Genomic DNA, 19,802 nt, shown 5'->3' with positions numbered 1-19,802 from the left:
CATCGTTGATGTTTGTTTGTTTGTTTGTTTTTCCTACCCTCCCCCAATTCCCCAGGGACTTTCGGGAATAGGAATAGTGAGGACAGGCTCTCTTCAGCTCAGTGGCACATCTTCCGTCAATTCTTCTCTGAGGCGAGCAAAGCGCAAAGCCCCAACGCCACCTCCCAGAAAATTGCAAGGCCAAAGTGACAACAGCATTGAGACAGGTAATCTTTACAACACAAATTAGGTTAGGTTATATTATTTCTGAATTCACAGCTTAATCTTGAGGTGGTTTTGCTCTGTTGGGGAGTAATGCCGTCTAGGTTAAACACACACACACACACACACACACGAGAGAGAGAGTCAGAGGAGACTCATCATATAACGTGTTCAGTAAAGAAAAGGAATGTCCCACAAGAGAAATAGAAAACTGACAATTTTTCATGCCTGTTCATCTTTGACAAAATTTATTCAGGTAATTTCCCCCACTCTATAAATTTTAGACCATGTCTATGTATATAGGTTTGTATTTAAAGTACGTTAGAATAGGAAATGTTTCCTCTAGTATTCTAAACTGCATTAACATTTCAGGATCAGAGTCTGCAGAATCAATTCATGCAGAAGGCAGCATCAAAGGAAGTTACTCAGAAGCACTGTCTCCAACAGGTAATTTTTCCATGTGGCATTTAGTGAAAGACAGGCAGAGGTCTAGCCACTAGCATGGCCACAGAATTCCATTCCCATCGCCATTGCTGCTGCTGAGAGTCACTTGCCACACATATGGTTTTTAAGAGACCCCAAGGGGGTTAAGAAAAACAGCTAATAATGGTTTTTGCTTCAGCAGCTTGTTGAAGGATCATTTCTTTGCAAACATTAACAGACGTAACTTAGAACAGCTTTGCTTGTAGCTCCCCCTACAGCTACATTTGGGCTGGATCTAGACACACTGTTTGCATGTTTGAACTTGAGTTTAAAGCGTTGTTAATTTGAACAGGGAAAACATGTAGAGAAAAACGGGACGCCACGTCGTCATCTGGTGGCCCAATATTGTATGTGGCACACACAACGCATACAAATCGCTTTTTCTTTACCAGTCTTAACTGAGTCCCTATTGTCTGCAATGCATCCAGTTTGAGTGGGGTTTTTTAAAACACAACTATTTAATATTGTCATTTCACTCTGCAGTAGGGAAGAAGGCTTATTTCCCAGTCACCATGCTGGTGGTAATTCTGAGTAGTAAGATCAAAATATAGTCACAACTCAAGTTCAAACATGCATACAATCTAATATCTGTAGGGCTGTCATGCAATTAAATAAACAGTAGTCGATTAATAAATTAAATGTGAATCTCTGAAAAAAAATTAAAAATTGAAGTAAAAGGGTATTATTTGTGTTTAGATTATTCATTCACCTCTTGCAGCAGGCACGATTTTGGAAAAGGCATTGCTGTCCATGTGAAAGGGATGAAGGTTTTGCCTCTTTCAAGATGCTGACTTCCTCTAGTTTCTTTTGTATTAAAAGCGAAATGTGTGGTTTTTTTATTATTATTAAAAAAAACACCTTGATTACATCTGTAATCAATCAACTTGTTTCAATTTGATTAATCGACTAAATGCTTCAGCCCTATTAACACAGTGTAACGCAAGCTCCTTTAATGTAACTAACTTGCTAGGGCTGCACCTCGGCTGCATTTACTTTCCCTTCCTCATATTTTCTTGTGTTTAGTGATCAGATTAATGCGAGCTAATTCATTGTATTGTCTCCTAACCTGCTTCTTAGGCAATGTAATTGATCTAACTGGGACCACAGTGTCAACAACAAATGCCTCGTGCAGCTTGGAGCCAACCAATCATGACCAAAACAATGCGCTGCAAGTCCCAGATGAAACTAATCTGGCTAATGCTGATAATCCCGATGAATCTGAAGTGTCTCTTAAATGTAGGTGGTTGTCATGTTTTGCCTTTAGGAGTGGTTTATTTAGATTACTTGCACAAAAGTTATCGTTATAATGCAGTCGGGAAAGCAATTGGGTATCTTTTCTGGGGCAGCCTTCAGGAAACCTGGTGCATTCCAGATGTTTTGGATTCCAATTCCCCCAGCAACCTCAGCAGTCAGGGATGGCGGGAGTTGTAATATGACAACATCTGGAGGGCAACAGGTTGGAGGAGCCGGTTCTAGAGCAGCGGATGAGGAACCTGTGGGTGGTGCTCTCAGAGACTGCAGCTCCACCAGGGTTTTCTATTCTGTTTCATTTCAAGTGTCATGGGCCACAACAATGGTACAATTCCATTTAACTCTTCTCTCACTGATAATTTCAGAGATTTATGTTAATTGCCCTGCTTTCCAACTACCATGTTTAAAACATAGCAGATCACCTTTATGCTCAGCATGTTGGTTTATTAAGGGGGTTCAGAGGAAGCTGATTTCTCCCCAAAATTAGGATCAGGCTGTTAGGCAGATTTCATAGTCTATGAAACCTATGCCATAATAAGTTTTGTTAGACTTTAAGGTGCCACGTGATTTGTTGTTGCTTTGCTGTAAGAGATTCATGCAAGCACCCCCCACCCCCGGAATCTAAATGAATCTGAAATATTAAATGAAGTAATTATACAAAGAGGACTGTTAACGTGTTGAGAGGCACTGTAGTTTAGTGGTAGAGGTAATGTTTGGCCTGCGGAAGGCACAATCGCTAGCATTGCCACATATGGCTGGGAAAGAGTTCTGCCTGAACCCTGAAGAGTTGCGGCCAGTCTCTACACTGGTAGAGAATCAGTGGGCTAGATAAGCCAATGAACTGACTCCTGGTGCATAAGTCACCTTCCTATGAGTTCATTATCTTCTGAATGAGGAGACATTAAGGTAGGAATGTTTTCAAGTGGTTGCCAGTCTTTCTCTGCTCAAAAACACCCTTGTACTTTTACTCCGTGACAGCAAAACTTACCACCCTGCATTGCTGAACTATACTCACATTTATCAGAATTTTAAACTATTTGAGCCACAGGGACAAGCATCCCCCTCATCCCACACACCCCAAACTCCTTAGTAAGCATACTTTGATATTCCATTTGGGATGGTATTTTTTTTTGTTTTTAACAATGTAATGTGATATATTTATCTTGGTTTATTATTGCTCTTTATGCTTTCCTTGGGAGCGTAGCCGACATAGGCTCTGAATATAGTCTAGAAGAGATAGATGAGAAGGAAGAAATGCATGAAGAAAGTGCAGGGGCTCCTCTCACTATGCCAGAGGCCCCCATCTCCTTCAGTACTCCTGAAATTCCACGGGGTGTTCAGAAAAACGAGCCTGCTTCGTTGGCTTCAGATCCTAGAACTGGGCGTGATGATACTCTGCAAGACTCAAATGAAGCAGCAGAAAATAAGACTGCACGTGACAAGTGAGTGCATCAGGCTTCTTTCTGTAAATGGTGGTAAGCCCTTTATATCCTAGAAGGAGAGCAATTGATCGCTGAGCCTATGTTTGTGATTGCACTTCTCAAGTAACTTCTTTGAGTTACTTATGATTAAACAAGTTGTTCACCATCTTGTTCTACCGCCAAACAAAATAACTCCAAAAGAAGACTCTAGTGTGACACCACTGCGTAACTTGAACTGATAGACTTGAACTTGTTCATTTCCATCTCACTTACGGCTTCAGTCAAGATAGTGGGTTTTTTAACTTGCTACATGTGATAATTAACTTTGCCAGTGCCATAATGTTTCTGTTTATCATCAGTAGTGCTTTGTGAGTGGTCTCTAAAATTATTTTACATAATTCAAATTATAACAGTGTGTGTGCGTGTGTTTCATTTCCCTCTGAGCTCACTACTTTTTCTTTGCTACTTATGTGTATCATCAGTACCTGCCAACTTAGGATAACACATCATGCATCTGAAAGCCCATGAACGTTTATACTGAGACTTGGAAACTCAGTGCCCTTGTTTACATTTAATGTTATGGCAAATCGTGGCTTAGCCCAAGCAAGCAAATGTGTAGGCTCCAGGGAAAGAGGTTGCACCCAGTTTGTTCCTTCATGGTTTGTTTTGTTGAGTTAAGCCATGGTTTAGCTTGTTGTGTCATCCAAACCCTGGCTCATGGTTTTAGCTTTCCCTACCAACCCACAGTCCGTAAACTATGGGATACCTTGGTTTCGGCTCATGGTTTGTCCGGAGTCCTTAACACCTGGTGGGGGTACAGAAGCAGTGGCAGTAATTCATGGGATGGGGCCAGGATGTAATCACATGAGGAGAAGAATGCCTGAATAGAATTTGAGTGTTTTTCTCAATATGTTACTGATGCCAGTCTGTCTATTGTTATGGTATGATGTTTTGCAGAGCTCAACATAGTCAAGTATTCATTGCAAATATTACACTTGGCAGTGCTAAGCCACTTGGAGCATTGCAGCCAAATGCAAGCAATGGTGAGTAAATTTATATTGTTATTTGTGCAAGATGTATTTTCAGTTGCAGCGGAATCCTGGCAATGTTGTTGGTGTCTGTTCAAACATACCGGGTGGTATCCGACTACAGTGTCCCATCAGCACAAAAGATTTCTGCTTGCACAATGGGAATTCCCCCCGGAGGTACGCCAGGGGAGGCAGAAATCCTTGCACTGAAGGGACATGCATGTAGTGTTACATTGGATGCAGCCCATTGTGTGAATGGCGAATGTAAAGGAGTCTTCCACAATTTTTTTCCTAAGTGGTATTGATGGGTCCTTGCAGTTGCTCAGAGAAACCTGAATATAAAGCATATGTATATTTTTAATATTTTAAAAACCTCTCATGTCTGTCATATGACATATACTATGACATATACTTAAGACTACAAAAGCTATGTACCAAAAAGCTGTACTCTGAGAAAGTTTAGCTCCATTTTAATACCATTTGGAATGAAAAAGAGTGATTCATGATTCAAACAACTTGATCCTAATGCTAATTTCAAATTTTTGTTTCCTTTTTTTTTTATAAAGGTCACAGTGACGCAAAATTTCTTCCTCCAACAGAAGAAAGTAATATTGATGTGAGAGAAAGTAACAAGCTTGAATCATTGAACTGCCAAGCATATCAAAATGACATAGTCGTAAATCAGGAATGCAGCCCTCAAGCATGTCTAGGGGTGCAAGATAAAAAATGGGATCAGTCCATTGTGGAGACAGTAAAGACTCAGGATGTTGCAATTCAGGCAACCCCACCCAATGGTAATTTGGGTCAGACTGAAGTAAGGGAGAGTACTGGTCCTCAAGGCTGCCAACTGGTCACACGCAAAGATTCAACTCACCTGCACAAATCAGCTCAGGAGAACCAACCCTCAGGGTTCCTCAGCAGGGTACATGAGACCGTAGGAACTATGACAGAGTTCAACCAACAGAGGGAACAATCGGCACATGACAGAGCAAATTCTAACGACAACCAATATAACACAATTGAAAAGGATAGCCCCATTTTACCACAGAAAGTCATGAAAAGCCCTGCTAGTTCTCCTCCAAAAGGTTACCCACCTCACTGGCAAGACTCTAAACCTAAACCTAAACCTTCCAATGAGATTACAAGAGACTACATACCCAAAGTTGGAATGACTACCTATAAAATAGTGCCTCCAAAATCTCTGGAGATAGTGAAGAATTGGGAGTCCGACACGGCGGAGGATCGGGAAGCGGCCCACTTGCACATGTCTCCCAAGGAGAATTCCCAGGAATTTGGTACGCAAACAGAAATGCTTAATAACTCCAAAAGCCTGAGCCCAACAGGACCTGTTTTTAGACATGAAGTTACGTTGCTAGGGAACGATTCGCTGCATAAAACATACAGTGCTGATAATGCCACAGTTCCTCTCCCTAATGCCGAAGGCAGGAAAATGGAAGTGGAGCATTACAGACCTGGTCCACAACATGTTGCAGCTCCATTTGTGCTAAGTACGGAGAAGAAAAGTCCGCCCCCACCGGTGCAAGAAAAACCAAGGATCTTAAGTCCTACAGCAAAACCAAGCAACTTCTATTTACAGATGCAAAAGAGGGCTTCTTCTCATTATGTAACGTCTGCGATTGCAAGAAGCAATTCCATTAGTAGCCCTACGCAAAACGAAGCTAAGAGTATGGAGCCAGAAAAAAAGTTGGCCTCGCCAGATCATACTTCTTTTCCATTTCCTAGGACAGTTACTGTTCCTTCTCAATTAGTAGAGGAAAAGACTGAAAACGGACACAGCGAGGAAAAGACAAAAGTCACCACTCCTCCTGTAACACTGCCCAAACCTCTGAATTCCCCCTGCTCCCAGCCTCCTCCATTAAATCTGAAAACCCTGAGGACTTTCGTTTTGCCGCAACCGTATTCCACCTCCAGGCCGTCACCTTTTGCTCTTGCTGTATCTTCAGCAGTTAGGAGGTCGCAGTCGTTCAGCAAAACATGTGCACCCAGTGCGCCCAGGCCACTGAAAGAGCAATTGTCCCTTGACCTTTCCTCATCAGTGTCCAACACGGAGATAAAGAACCATTCTCCTCTACAGAGCCCAACTGGACAGGTGCAGCAGAATTTTACAGACAAGGTAAAACCCAACAATAACATTTGTCCTCAACTTCCACGCGGTGCTTTCTTACATGCATATATCTTGGCATTTTGCAAAATGACATAGAACTGTTCTGTCGTTCACTAAAAGTGTGCATTGCATTGCGTGTTGCTGTCTAAGGTAGCGTGAACTCACTCGGGGCAATGGTTTTCTTTCTTCTTCTCCCAACAGAAAAATAATTGTGCAACCAATGAGCAAAATAGGCAGGTGCCCTCTTTATCTGGCCACCCAACAACTGCCGTCTGTCAGAGAGGGATTGCTACGGCTCTCCAGCGCCCTGACCCGGAACAGATCCACCAGAGCTTGCTGGCTGCAATCCGCTCGGGAGAAGCTGCTGCCAAATTGAGAAGGGTGAGGTGGTTGGGTTTTTCCCCCTCCTCTCCCCTTTCCTTTTTCTTCTCATCATTAAAATAAATAACAATGGATTTACTATGCTTACTTTCAAAATCACCATAGCAATCGGTGCTGGCATTAATCTTGTTGAAGGAATCTCACGAGTGTGATTTCTGAATAGTGCCAATAGGGGAGATGTAAGGACTGGTTGCAAAATGTTCTTGCTGGCTTTGAGTAAAGGAAAGAGTGTATACAGCTTTCCCCCTTAAACATACATTTGGCATAAAGTGTATGGGCTGATTCCCTCTGCCAAATCCTCCATTGAAACAGCTGTTAGGAAGAATCTTTAAAGATCAAGGTCAAAAGGACCTTGCCTCTCCTACCTGTCTTCAGAATTTGAAAATTCCTTGCTAATGCTCTGCTTTCCTGTCTCAGATTTCAGAAAGGTATTTCATCAGTTAGGGGAAAGAAGGCATCCATATAGAGCTGGAAATTTAATATCCTGAGGTCTTATTTTTTTTAAAAAAAGAGTGCTTTGTTTGGTTTGTGGCAAGAAGATGAACTTTTTTTAATTATTCTGACAGTGCCCCGTCAATGATATTATCCTATTATGAATTGTCCATGACTAGAATATGGTCATGAGAGATGCCTTTTTAAAGCTCTGCAGCCCAAACTGCATATATAGTTAAATATCTCCTTCCTTCTCTGCTTTTGTTATTCCTGTGCTATGCAAAATTTAATCCCACTTTGTCTCTCTCACTTGTCACCTCCTGTGCCATCCCACATTTGTTTAATTAATGAATTTATGAATCGCTTCCCAGGAAGCATCATAAGGAGAGCAAGTACCAAAGAATGCAGAGAGTATTGACATAATCAAGTATAAGTCATTTTTTTCTAGGAGTTTCAAGTTTCCCTCAGTTATATTCTGTTTAAGAGAACATTATTCTTTCTTTCAAAGTAGCATGATAATGACTGTGCTAACTCACTATCTTACAGTATGAAGAAGTGAAGCTGGGGTGAGAAAGGTGTGGTATCAAATTTATTTTTAAGCCTCTTGTGAAGATGAAGTCAGACAGTGTCTGTAAAACGTTGCTGCAACTTTTAAAACAAGGCGTATTGCACGGGGAAAGAATTAAACACTTAAGTCAGCAGACCCAAAGTTACTGCATTCACTTGTGTGTGAAGAACAAGTGAAAGGACATTTAACTCCTATTTAAATGGCAAAGTTCGGCTAATGCTTTGTGCTATTAAATTGGGTAAAAGGTCTGTCAGGTGCTCTCAGCATCCGCCAAGCATTCAAGAAACAAGGCAAAAATTGCCACTGCATTCAGCCAAGCATTTGCCCCCCCCCACTTGCTTTAATAACTCGTTAGGGTACAGAGCCAAACTCTGTGGTCTTTTGTGCTGCAGTTTTATTCCTGCTGAATAAAGCTTGCAGTAATTGCTAACCAAATGGGTCAAATGAGGTTGGGGTTTGAAACTATTTCTCTCTCTCCAGAATATTTCCATCATATGACTGAACTCTCCCTGTTAGTTTCCCTTGGGCTCACACATCTTAAGGCATTACTTTCAGTTTAATAATCAAATGAATGCATAGGCCCATTGTATTGTCTTCAGCAGGCATCTGCAAACTTCAGGCTTGCTTGGAACTATGTTTTGAAAAAACTAGAACCTGGAGGTTCCAGAACCAATTTGAGCCAATTGGAAAACAGTGGCTTGGTGAAGAACAAAGCCAGGTGTAAAATGGTGGCTCAATGGGCAGAGCCCAGTTACCTGTGCCCCACTCCACCCCACGAAACATGCACTGGGATGGCTGTCATTTACAATGACAAAAATTTACATCTGAGTAAATTCTAACTAGCCAGAGCCAAATCTACTGCAAGTCATCCAATGATCTGTCAGCGGGTCCAAATTAACCTTCCACCCAGCCCTAGTCTACAGTGCACAGTAAAATTAGTGATGTGGCAAGAAATAAATGTTCTCCAGATGAATAATCACTCATGTGGTTTGGAAACATGGGTTTTATATATTTTTTCATGCGGCTGAGTGCATATTGAAACCTATGTTTGATCAGACTGTTTCAACTAGCTAGCTTTTACTTAGTGATGTTGAAAATCAGTTGAGCTTTAGCAGACAGGAGCGAGGCAAGTGTGTGGTGACATCATTAAAGTAATCAGCTTTGTGGGGAACATGAAACCACAAATTGGAGCAAGAATTAAAAGAGAAACAAGTAATAAATTCCAAACAACTCACTTAACAATCATAGCTCTGGCTTTACTCATTGGCTAAAAACACTGACAGGCATATATACCGTATTTTTCCATGTATAAGACGCCTATTTTGGGAGTCTTCGATTTAAGAAAATGGGGGGACTTACATCCATGTATAAGACGACCCCAGATTTTAAACATTATTTTAGAGTAAGAAAACCTAGTCTTATACACAGAAAAGTACAGTATATATGAAAGCTCAGTGCCTGAGTCTCTTTCCTAGGCTGGTTACCATATGAATTCTTACCACACTAACATAACCAATATTATATAGGCTTTGTGAAACTGAGCCACAGGGGTGTAGCTCTTCAGTGGCTATGACTCTAGCTCAACAAAGGCAGGCCATGCATTTTTGTGGAACAACCATGCACCTCTCTTAAATTTCTGATGTGCCCCGAAGATCCCTAGTAATATGGCAATTGGACCTAAGGCAGAGTAACATCTATTGATGTACCCAGGTGGTGAATTGAGTTTCCCAGCATTTTGACACTTAAATTAGTATAAGATGCATCAGACCTTTCTGGAGAGGAGGGTGTAAGTAGATCTGTTCATGTAGCTGCATTTTATCCCGCCCTTCCTAAGGAACTCTAATTGACTGATGCATAGGCCCAGTTTATTTCAGCAGCTCTACTCTCAGCGACAGCATTCAAAACAGTTGCAATTATAAATTAACTGGTGGGTGACTTCCATTTTGCATCAGGTCTTCCATCTACCTGACTACCTTATTTTCTCTCTCAGGTTGCGCCTCCATCAAATACAGTTGCCATTAACGGAAGATCCAGTCTCAATTCCTCAGTGTCCGTAGAAGCAAGATACAACAATCACTAGGACTTCGTACCAAATATTTTGCACTTTATCCACTACTGCATAAAACTATGGTTAATTGCATATTGCTGAGGACTGTGTGTAAATGCAAGGTTGCGATGGTATATATTGCCAAGTGAAGCACAGAAACTTCATGGAAGTCCTGAAAGAGTTATTAGAATAGATATAATTTATAGCAATATTTTTTTCGCCCTTTTAAAGCTGAAACTGCTGCTTCAGAACGCATAACATGGCATAAAAGTTTCGTTCTTTTGCTGCTGTGATCTGGTAATGTTGATTTCCACTTTAACCTTAATTAATGATGTTTAGCAATATGTTGTATGATGCTAATGTATGAAGCTCTTAGCTGCCTAATAATATTGTTCACAAATGCATGAATTTACATGCACAGTTCTGACACCTGTTGCCTTGGAAATTTACTGCTGTACTCTCTAGAAATGCAGTTGGGCAAGTTTCCTTTCCTTCTGCTAAAAATGCAGGACAAGATCCATCCAAAGTCATGCTGCTTCAGAATCCCATCAATTGCTTAAGTTCTGTGTTCAAATCAGTAGGGTTTAAAAGTGCTGAACTCTGGCTGGATCATGTCTTTTTAGGATTAGCATTATCGGTCTTTGTATATTTTCCAGTACCAAAGTGAAGAAATAAAATAGAAGTTGAGTTTTCTTATAAATACTAGCACTGTTATACGGTGTCTTCATGCACACTAGAAAGTGCCTTAACTGCTGTAACAAGGCTGATGAAATCACAGTTGTTTTCCAAAGGCAGTAACTTGGTCAGCATCCCAGGCCTCTATAGAAGAATCTGAACAGCATGTCAAGAGTACTTTTTAGCAACCTCTAGGACAGGGCAGGGAAACTGAAGCCAGATGTGGTTCGATTCCAGCTCCCTTCAGCCCCAGCCAGCATCACCGATGGTCAGGGATGGCAGGCGTTGCATCTGGAAGGCCACAGGTTCTCAGGCCCTGCTCTATGAGCTGAATCGTTGAGGGCAGATTTGCGCAGTCTAAAATGTAACAGGTAGTAGGTATGAATAGGAATCAGTGTTTATTTTCTTACTGTCCTGTGCTTACCTTTAGCATACCCCATGCTCTCAGCGTGTTGCAAGTATGACGGCTGAGCAAAAATAGGGAGGGGGATGTGCTGGCATGGGCAGGGACACACAGTTTTGGATCTGCAGATGAAGCATATGGGAAATTTTGTTAGCTGACATGCAGAGCTCTCTGGAGAGGTAATACAGCTCTGAACTGCAGTGAGGACTCCAGAACCTTATTTGGCAATTGATACAAATTTATGGGTAAGGAAAAGAGGACTGTGGCTCAGGTACAGCTTGAGGCATTCTCAAGGCCATTGGCCCAGAGCTACCAAGTTTAATTTATTCTTGTTCTCAGAAAAAAGCAGTATCTTATTTCACATTTGGGTAACTTTTAAAATATTTCTTTTAAGTTCAAAAAATTAAAGCTAGGGGATGCAAAACAAAATAAAGCCCAAACTCCTCTTTTTGTAAGTAGGAGAAGAGGTGATGGTGATTTCTGCATTATAAAAGCTTCTTTAATGACACTTTAAACAACGCGATGTCAACGAAGTAGTTTTACGAGTCTAATAAATTCTACAGTTGTGAAATTTAAAAATTGCTACTGAAATAGACATGTTAGGTTGAGCAGCTATGTGCAAGACAGCAAAATGCTCAGCGGCGCTTCTTTTTCTGTTCATCTTTTCCTCTCCAATTAATGTTGCATTTGTGTGACAAGATCTATTTGTGATCCTAGTTCTGATCAAGCAACTGAATTTGTAGATATATGCTGCAAATACTGGGATATTTTCTAAATAATTACGGTTTTGTTAAATAAAAGTAATTGTATTTAGTTTCATTCTTAAATGATTACGTTGAACGACTTATCGTTTTAGAACATTCTTGTTATTTCCCCCCCCTCAAAAAAAATCAAGTAAGCTCCTACGCCCGCCCCCCCCCCGGACTTCCAGAATGAAGGAAGGCATGCAATACACAGTTGGTAACTAAAGGAATGACTTTGTTTCATACCTGACCTTTGATTGGCCACATCACTGCTCATTACTGGCAGTAGATGGCAACGAGGTTGATTTGATGCAAATGCACCAGCAGCAATGCTGTATCGTAGGCATAGACAAACTCTGCCCTCCAGATGTTTTGAGACTACAATTCCCATCATCCCTGACCACTGGTCCTGTTAGCTAGGGATGATGGGAGTTGTAGTCCCAAAAACATCTGGAGGGCTAAGTTTGCCTATGCCTGCTGTATTGGTTTAACCTGTATGGTTGCACCCTCTGACCTCACCATTTCCCCTTGTACCTCCTGGTAAGCAGCACCAAACATAGGTTTGCTGCCTGAGTCACTAATGCAATGGAGCTATAAATTAGATGAACATTTTGGATGTCTTGTGTGGCATTTCCAGTAGCGAGATGGAAGTATAAAAAACTGTTATTCAAGGCATTATTTCCAGATCAGTATCCCATTTTGGTTACTTGCAAGCAGAGAAAGATAAAGTGAAACAAGTTCAATGAAGCAGCAAGAACAATCACAGACAGAATAGAGTAGAGGTGGAAAAGGACTACGCTTCATTTGCGTAGTAAAAAGAAGAGTGTAGTTGTAGCTGCGTACTATGTTGACATAAAACATCACAGTTGGGAAAGGTTGGTAATGATGAAAGATAAAGAGAATGAAATTAAATATACCGATGCCTCTCACATCGACACAAGACTTTTTGAAGCTGGTTTCAAAGAATCCCCCAACACTGAAGAGGGGGGTATAGAATCAGGGCAAGAGGACCTAAGAGCACTTATCAGTCCCTTCGCTGGTGAAATTTTCCATTGGGCTTTCCGTCAGTGCCGGAACAAGTCTGTTTCTCTTCAGACAGATCACACTGACACAACACTGTCCTCAGTAGTAGCCTGAGAAGCCTCTCTCAGCAGCCATTCTTCCCTCTCTCTTTCATTCACCACACAAAACAGAAAGTGGTTAAAAAACAACATTTACTGGAATAACAGTCACAACAGAAATGGGATGCCTCTGTCATGGGATTCACAGTCAGCCAATCGCATGAGAGCTACTGTCCGAGGTGGGGGGGGGGGGACACCCGTGTTAAAGGTACGCAGCAATTTAACATAAGTAAACATTCCCATTTCAGGAAATTAAATCATTATCCTTAACGCCTTTCCCATCCTTTGCTACCTTAGGTTCTATAACTGGCCTGTAGATGCATGCAAGGAATTGAAAATGACTTTCTGCATTCAAATGTGTTCTGTCACTGAGCAGTGGCTCTTCCCAGGCAATGTTGGGAGGCGAAATTGCCAAGGTCCACACTAAACAGGTGCATGCCTACTGACTGACTAGCAACATAGCTGCTGATTCCATCAATTCATGCCTGTGTGCACAAAATCTTCTTGCTTTACATATAAATTATTTTTATATGTCTCTGAAAAGTGACCAAAGAGGAACATTATTATTATTTATTATTATTGTTATTTAAAAGGGTCTTGCTCCTGGTAGAAACCATGTTGTCTGCCCTTAGCCCAGGGCAGGTTCATATGAGAAAAGGTGGGATTCCCTGAGACTGCTTGCTGCCCAGACCTTAGAGGCAATTAATATCAGAAGAATTTTACAAATATTGAATACACAATTTTGCTGCTAAGGCACAGATGTGTAACATGCTGAGAACAGCACATTAAAAATTCTCTCAGTTGTCTCAGCTAAAATGCAAAAATAGTACAGGGTTCTGCTTCTATAATTTGACACAATTAGGGAAAGAGGCACAGCAGGCAGAAGAACTCCTGTGTTTCCTAGAACCTAAATTTGGATTTTCTTTTCGTAGAACAATCTCGCGTTGAATGAAATGCTAAAAGATTCAAGGGATGGAGAATCACTTTGAAGTGTGAAGTTCATCCCAATAGTTTACAGTTTCTAATCACAGGCAACCTGTCTAATTGCTATTAAATAAATACGGTAGGGGGTAATTGTGCGGAATAACTGTAGCAGCTAAAAATAAACACTAACAATATTCTATAATATCAGCTGGAAATAAATACCTGCCAGTGAGTCTGATGGTTATAAAAATGGAAATGGTCACCAAGGCAAATGTGGTTTTTTTGGTTTGTGTTTTTAAAAAAACCCTGTTCTAACAAATTAGGGTGCTACCAGGCTGTCATTCTTTTGGGGTGGAGTTGAATCACATATGGCCAAATTCAGGTTGCACAATTGTATTTGATTGGGAAGTCATGCACTACAAACCTGCCCTCAAACAACAGACTTTTTGCAGTAAGGGAAATGGGAAGATGTAGTGGAAACTCGGGGATAACACTTGCTTTGACACAATGCTATCCTCCCCACAGACCAGAATGAATGCTTGCTAAACAGCCAGCAGTCTCGCTGCAAAAAAATTGGGTGAATGTTTCAATAAGCAGGTTGTCTGCCCTAAGTCTTTAAAGGACTACCAGAGCTTTGTGTCCTTTTCAAACCTGACCTGCACCCACATCCATTTTGAGACCCAGAGACTGTCAATAGGAGGGTGCATCATGCAAGGGTGCTCAGGAACAAGAAACTGGCTTGCATCAGCTGAGACTGCATCTAGGCCAGCACTGTCAGTTCTGACTGGGAGTGGCTCTTCAGGGTCTCCGGTAAATAGAGGTCTTTCCTGTCACCTGATCGTTTTAGCTGGAGTTGTCAGGAAGTGAAAGTGGAACTTTCTGCATTCAAAGCCACCCGAGCTATGGATCCCCCTCGTGCAGAACACGATCATTCCTCTCTCAGCATTAACTACAACACATAGAGGGCTTTGTGAGCCTAAGAAAAACAGTGCGCACACAGCTATGGTGGCATGAAGCCACATTAGAAATTCTGAAAACAGGGACCAAGGTAAGATACTTAGATGTATTAATACAACTTTGAAAATCTGGTGACAGCAGGAACCGCTTCTGAACCAAAGCAAGGCACAGTATCTTTACAAGAGAGGAAGAAAGGGAGAAAACCAAAGCAACTTGGCCAAATCCTATGATTTTTTTTTGACCATGACCCTGTGATCTGCAAGGTCTATCAGGTCCAGTAGCCTCAGCCACCACTGACAGCTAGGGTTCTCAAAAGTTGCTGCTGCTGCTGCTGTTTTATTTTTATTTTTATTTTATTTATTACTTATACCCTGCCTATCTGGCCGGGCCTCCCCAGCCACTCTGGGCGGCTTCCAACAGGATATTAAAAACACAATAAAACATTAAGGACTGCATACAGCTTGTGCATATTTAGTGTCTACATTGTTAATTGAAGAAGAATAAAAAATCTGATGAGGATGCCAAAAGGAGTTCACAACTTTCCTGAAAAAGCCCCAAACGTCTTCTGCTATTTTTGAATTATCCCAACCTTGAGGAAAGCATAGGAGCTGACTCCCCCTTCATCTTTTAATAGCAATGACTATAATTTTCTCTCTGTTTTTTTTTAATGTCAAATTTTCAGTTCTGTTTATATTTACTGTTATGGTATATTGGAGCAAGGTTTCAAAGTTGTGGTGTGTGGACCACCAGTGGTTGGTAAGCTCATTCAAGTGGTCCATAGCATGTCTGGATTTGTGGTTGAAGACAGAGGGGATGGCATGTCCATTACATGAAACATACTGATTTTTAATTCTGTTTTATTGTGTCTTTCTTACATTGCATTATTGTATTCTAATTTGATTTCTATGCAATTCTAAATTGTAATACAATAAAACACAGGAACTAAAAGCGGTTAAAACACAATTAAAAATCGCCCTGCATCTAACACAGCACAATGGCTGCAAAATGCGGGGGGGGGGGATTGTTTTACCAACACCTTCAACAATTTTCAAATGGTCCATGGGGAAAATGTTTGGGGGGACCACTGTAGTAGAAGTTTGGTGAATCTCCAGGTAGGAGGGGAGGTATCCCCTGTTGAAATCTTGGACTGTCCTCAAATGTACCTCTGCTGCATTGCAGGTACATTTGAAATCAGCCCTTTGATTAGAACCTACTCTCTCCCTCCAATTTCTCATTATAATAGCAAAATTCCACTCAGCCAACTCACCCTTAACATAATATTGTCTACTCCAGGGGTCAGCAAACATTTTCAGTAGGGGACCGGTCCACTGTCCCTCAGTCCTTGTGGGGGGCCGGAATTTATTTTGGAGAAAAAATGAAGAAATTCCTATGCCCCACAAATAACTCAGAGATGCATTTTAAATAAAAGGACACATTCTACTCATGTAAAAACATGCTGATTTCCGGACCGTTCGCGAGCCAGCTTTAAAAGGCCATTGAGCCAGATCCGGCCCCTGGGCCTTAGTTTGCTTACCCATGGACTCTTCAGAACCTCAGGCAGAGCCTCTTTCCTATCACTTCCTGCCTTACTGAGCTGCTGTCTGTCTTATCCACAACTCATGCTGCTAGCGGTTTTCTTATGCTTTTCATGGGGGCCCTTCATCCTTTGCTTACAGGGCAGCTGGACACATTGCAAAATGGAGACCCCAGCTGCTCACAATCTTAAATTCCAGAGCGTCCATCCAGTGTACTGGCTCAAAGCATCATGTTGCACCCCATTACTCAGAGTAAGGCCTGCAAGCATGAGCCAGAGGTTTTTCTCTCTGCAAGTATATTTGCACCTGTGCATATAAATAGTAAAGGTAAAGGGACCCCTGGCTGTGCATATGCAAATTTTCATCAAGCACTTGTGTCCTAAGTCTTTAAAGCCTTTTAACCTAGCAACAACCTTCTACTTTGCAAACACACTCGCCTGCAATTAATTCTTCCACCACCCACCAGTCCTCTCCAGTGCAATCTGACACACATTTCCAAATGGTCCCACTTGCATGCACAAAATAAGAAATCTCAGCTGTTTGCTGCAAAGCTGTTTGCCAAATACGGGGAGGTCATGTGGATGTAAAGGTTATGTATTTATATCTTCCGTTGCAATTTACGTTCCAGACAGAGATGTTTTCAGAGATTTTTTAAGGCTGAAATGTCCAGCAGATGAGGCTCATGTTAATGGTTGCATTTATTTTGGCGTTTATTATTCAAGAGATCTTCCTGTCTGCATGGCTGAATGTGGGAACATCTGATTTCCCACCATGTCAGCCAGTGCTGGAAAAATATTATAAGGGGGGCGGGGAAGGAGGAAAACACTGTACAATTTACAGCTATTGTGATGTGCAAAAGCATAACTCTCTAATGCTTTGAAAATTTTCAGGAACTCTTACTGTAACTTTGCAGCCTGACTACCTTGCACTTTCTAAAATGAGATGTCATGCTTTGCTTAACACTTTTGCTGTAACAATAAGGCAGTCTGAACAGCTGCAAAATTAACCCTAAAATGCACTTACTGGCCTTAATTATGCTTTCAGGTTTATCACAAAGTGGCAAGCAGAGCAATTTCCTTGGTAGAAGTTGTCTATGAGAGTCAATGCCTTTTGTGTGTGTTCTGGCTTCCTAAAATTGCCTCTTAAATTGGGCTGTAATAGTGCAGGATTTTTAATGTCAAACAGTATTTGCTTCTTGTGCAGATTTATTGGGCAATGCTGTCATCTTTGTCATCTCATCCTGTAAAAAACAAGAAAGAAAACCTCCAATGAGAAGGGCTGCAGTAGAGCCAAGTCATGCCATGTCCTAGAGATGGTATACACATCAGTGGTACACTGATAGAGGATTCACGTACACTCCATTTCTAAATTCTCCTAATTTTTGCCACAAACAGACATGTGGGAAACTTGTGATAGAAATATTGCAACATTTGTGCATTTTGATGGCTCTTGCAGAGATACTGTGGATTTTATTGTAATACTGGATCCAAATGGTCTAATTTCCACATAATAGCGCATAGGGTTATATCCTTAGTTAAAGGTAAAGGGACCCCTGACCATTAGGTCCAGTCGTGACTGACTCTGGGGTTGTGGCACTCATCTCGCTTTATTGGCCGAGGAAGCCGGTGTACAGCTTCCAGATCATGTGGCCAGCATGACTAAGCCGCTTCTGGCGAACCAGAGCAGCGCACGGAAATGCCGTTTACCTTCCCACCAGAGAAGCACTTTGACGTGCTTTCGAACTGCTACGTTGGCAGGAGCAGCGACCGAGCAACGGGAGCTCACCCCGTCGCAGGGATTCGAACCGCCGACCTTCTGATCGTCAAGTCCTAGGCTCTGTGGTTTAACCTACAGCGCCACCCGCGTCCCTCAGTGCCACCTGTGTCCCTCCTTAGTTAGGAATGGCAATTTTCTACACTGCAATTTACAGGGCAATGTTATGCCTGTTTACCCAGATGTAAGTCCCACTGTGTTCATTGGGGCCTATACTGTATAGGATTGCAGCTGTAATGTTATATGAACATCCCTCATCCTACAATAATAAATACAGTTGCTAGGGAGGAAGCTTTGCTGAACATAGTGGGATTTATTGTCCATGGGAAGGATGCGTCTGTGACCTTCATTTCTGTGGCTCAGATCCCATAACCAGCAGAGTTATTTGCTCCTCAGTCAAACCCCACTTTAAATTTGATGGTTTGAATTTTGATCTAGATTCAAACCCCCGTTTCATATGTTCATATATTTTATAATCAAAAAGCCTTCTCGTCTGGTTATTCTGAACTACAACACGATGTTCCTTTTGCTTGCTGAAAGGCTTGTAAGCTAGAGATTCCATCAAGTAGAAAGATTATTTGTACTGCAAAAGCTATTATTTTATATAGCAGTAGCAAAATGGCTAGATTAGAAATTGGAATGTCTCCTAAGCAACTACTGAATGGAGATTTTTGATTAACAGGAATGGTTAGAATAGTTAGGAAAGTTGCTACTGAACTGTATTTTAATTTACAGATGATTTGATCAAGACTATATGTGCCCACTTCTTTTCAAAAGCATCCTAGCCAACCAAGACAATTTACTTAATATTGCTCTCCCCCTCGGTGAAATGTTCTCCCCAATGAGATGTGCCAAGAACCATCATGAGCATCCCTTTGGCCCCAGGTAAAATCTTTTAACATCACTCAGTTGGCTAGAGTGTGGTGCTGATGACACCAAAGCTGCAGGTTCGATCCCCACATGGGACTGCATTGCAGGGGGTTGGACTAGATGATCCTTAGGGTCCCTTCCAACTCTACAATTCTATGAATCTATCATCACCCAAGCATTTCACAGATTAGGGTGATCTGTTGATGGCATGTTTTTGCTACAAACGTTCCAGAAGTCTAGTCATGTGAAATGAGTCTTCTTCAAGGTGAAGTTCTCCAGGATAAGTGAAGGGCAAAAAGAATAAGGAAGAAAGCTCCAGGAACCTGGGGAACTGTAGCATAACAAAACAGAGACCTGCCCTATGCTGCAGCTGCTGTTATAATTTTTAAAAGCAACAGAAGAATTGGAAAAGGAAGGACAAGGAGGCACATATGCACAGAGAGCTGAAAGAAGAGTCAAGGGCCTGTCCCGTAATTTGCCAACTGGCCTGCTTAAAAAAAGAGAAAACTAACTGTTACCAGGCCTAAGTTCTTCTACTGAAGGACTGAGCAGGAAGGAGCCACATGCAAGGCCTGAGGAAACTGTAGCTTCTAGAGACAGCTTTTGGACCACAGGCTGCTGAACACTGAACTGTACCACTTTGCCTTTGGAAAGAGTTCCTTGCAGACATAGGGGTGCTTTCAGCAGGGCAGAGGATAAATTGCTTATTCTGTTTTCTTTTAACCCATATGTTCCCCATCCTTTGTACATCCTTTGAACCTACAAGTTCCTTTGCTCATCCATTTCTTTTTTAGAAACTACCTAGCTCCTTGTTAAATCCCATATGCCCAGCCGCATCACAAATTATTTGGCCTTGCAGACATT

At 41.6% G+C, this 19,802-nt stretch overlaps 1 protein-coding gene across 2 annotated transcripts in view; it reads left to right on the top strand.

Moving 5' to 3' along the window:
• The window catches only part of COBLL1 (cordon-bleu WH2 repeat protein like 1), an 80,809-nt gene extending 68,981 nt beyond the window's left edge, over positions 1 to 11,828 (top strand). For both annotated transcript variants that reach the window (XM_053408503.1, XM_053408514.1), the window contains exons 8-15: positions 56 to 206; positions 574 to 648; positions 1,762 to 1,920; positions 3,140 to 3,377; positions 4,314 to 4,399; positions 4,951 to 6,518; positions 6,711 to 6,890; positions 9,881 to 11,828. In XM_053408503.1, coding sequence (XP_053264478.1) covers positions 56 to 206; positions 574 to 648; positions 1,762 to 1,920; positions 3,140 to 3,377; positions 4,314 to 4,399; positions 4,951 to 6,518; positions 6,711 to 6,890; positions 9,881 to 9,970 — 2,547 coding nt within the window. In that variant the 3' untranslated portion in view covers positions 9,971 to 11,828. The remainder of the gene's footprint in view (positions 1 to 55; positions 207 to 573; positions 649 to 1,761; positions 1,921 to 3,139; positions 3,378 to 4,313; positions 4,400 to 4,950; positions 6,519 to 6,710; positions 6,891 to 9,880) is intronic.
• The last annotated feature ends 7,974 nt before the right edge of the window (positions 11,829 to 19,802 follow it).

Source organism: Podarcis raffonei, chromosome 1 (genome assembly GCF_027172205.1).
Source record: "Podarcis raffonei isolate rPodRaf1 chromosome 1, rPodRaf1.pri, whole genome shotgun sequence".
NCBI classification, from domain to species: Eukaryota; Metazoa; Chordata; class Lepidosauria; order Squamata; family Lacertidae; genus Podarcis; species Podarcis raffonei.
This window is presented reverse-complemented; position numbering and strand designations above follow the sequence as displayed.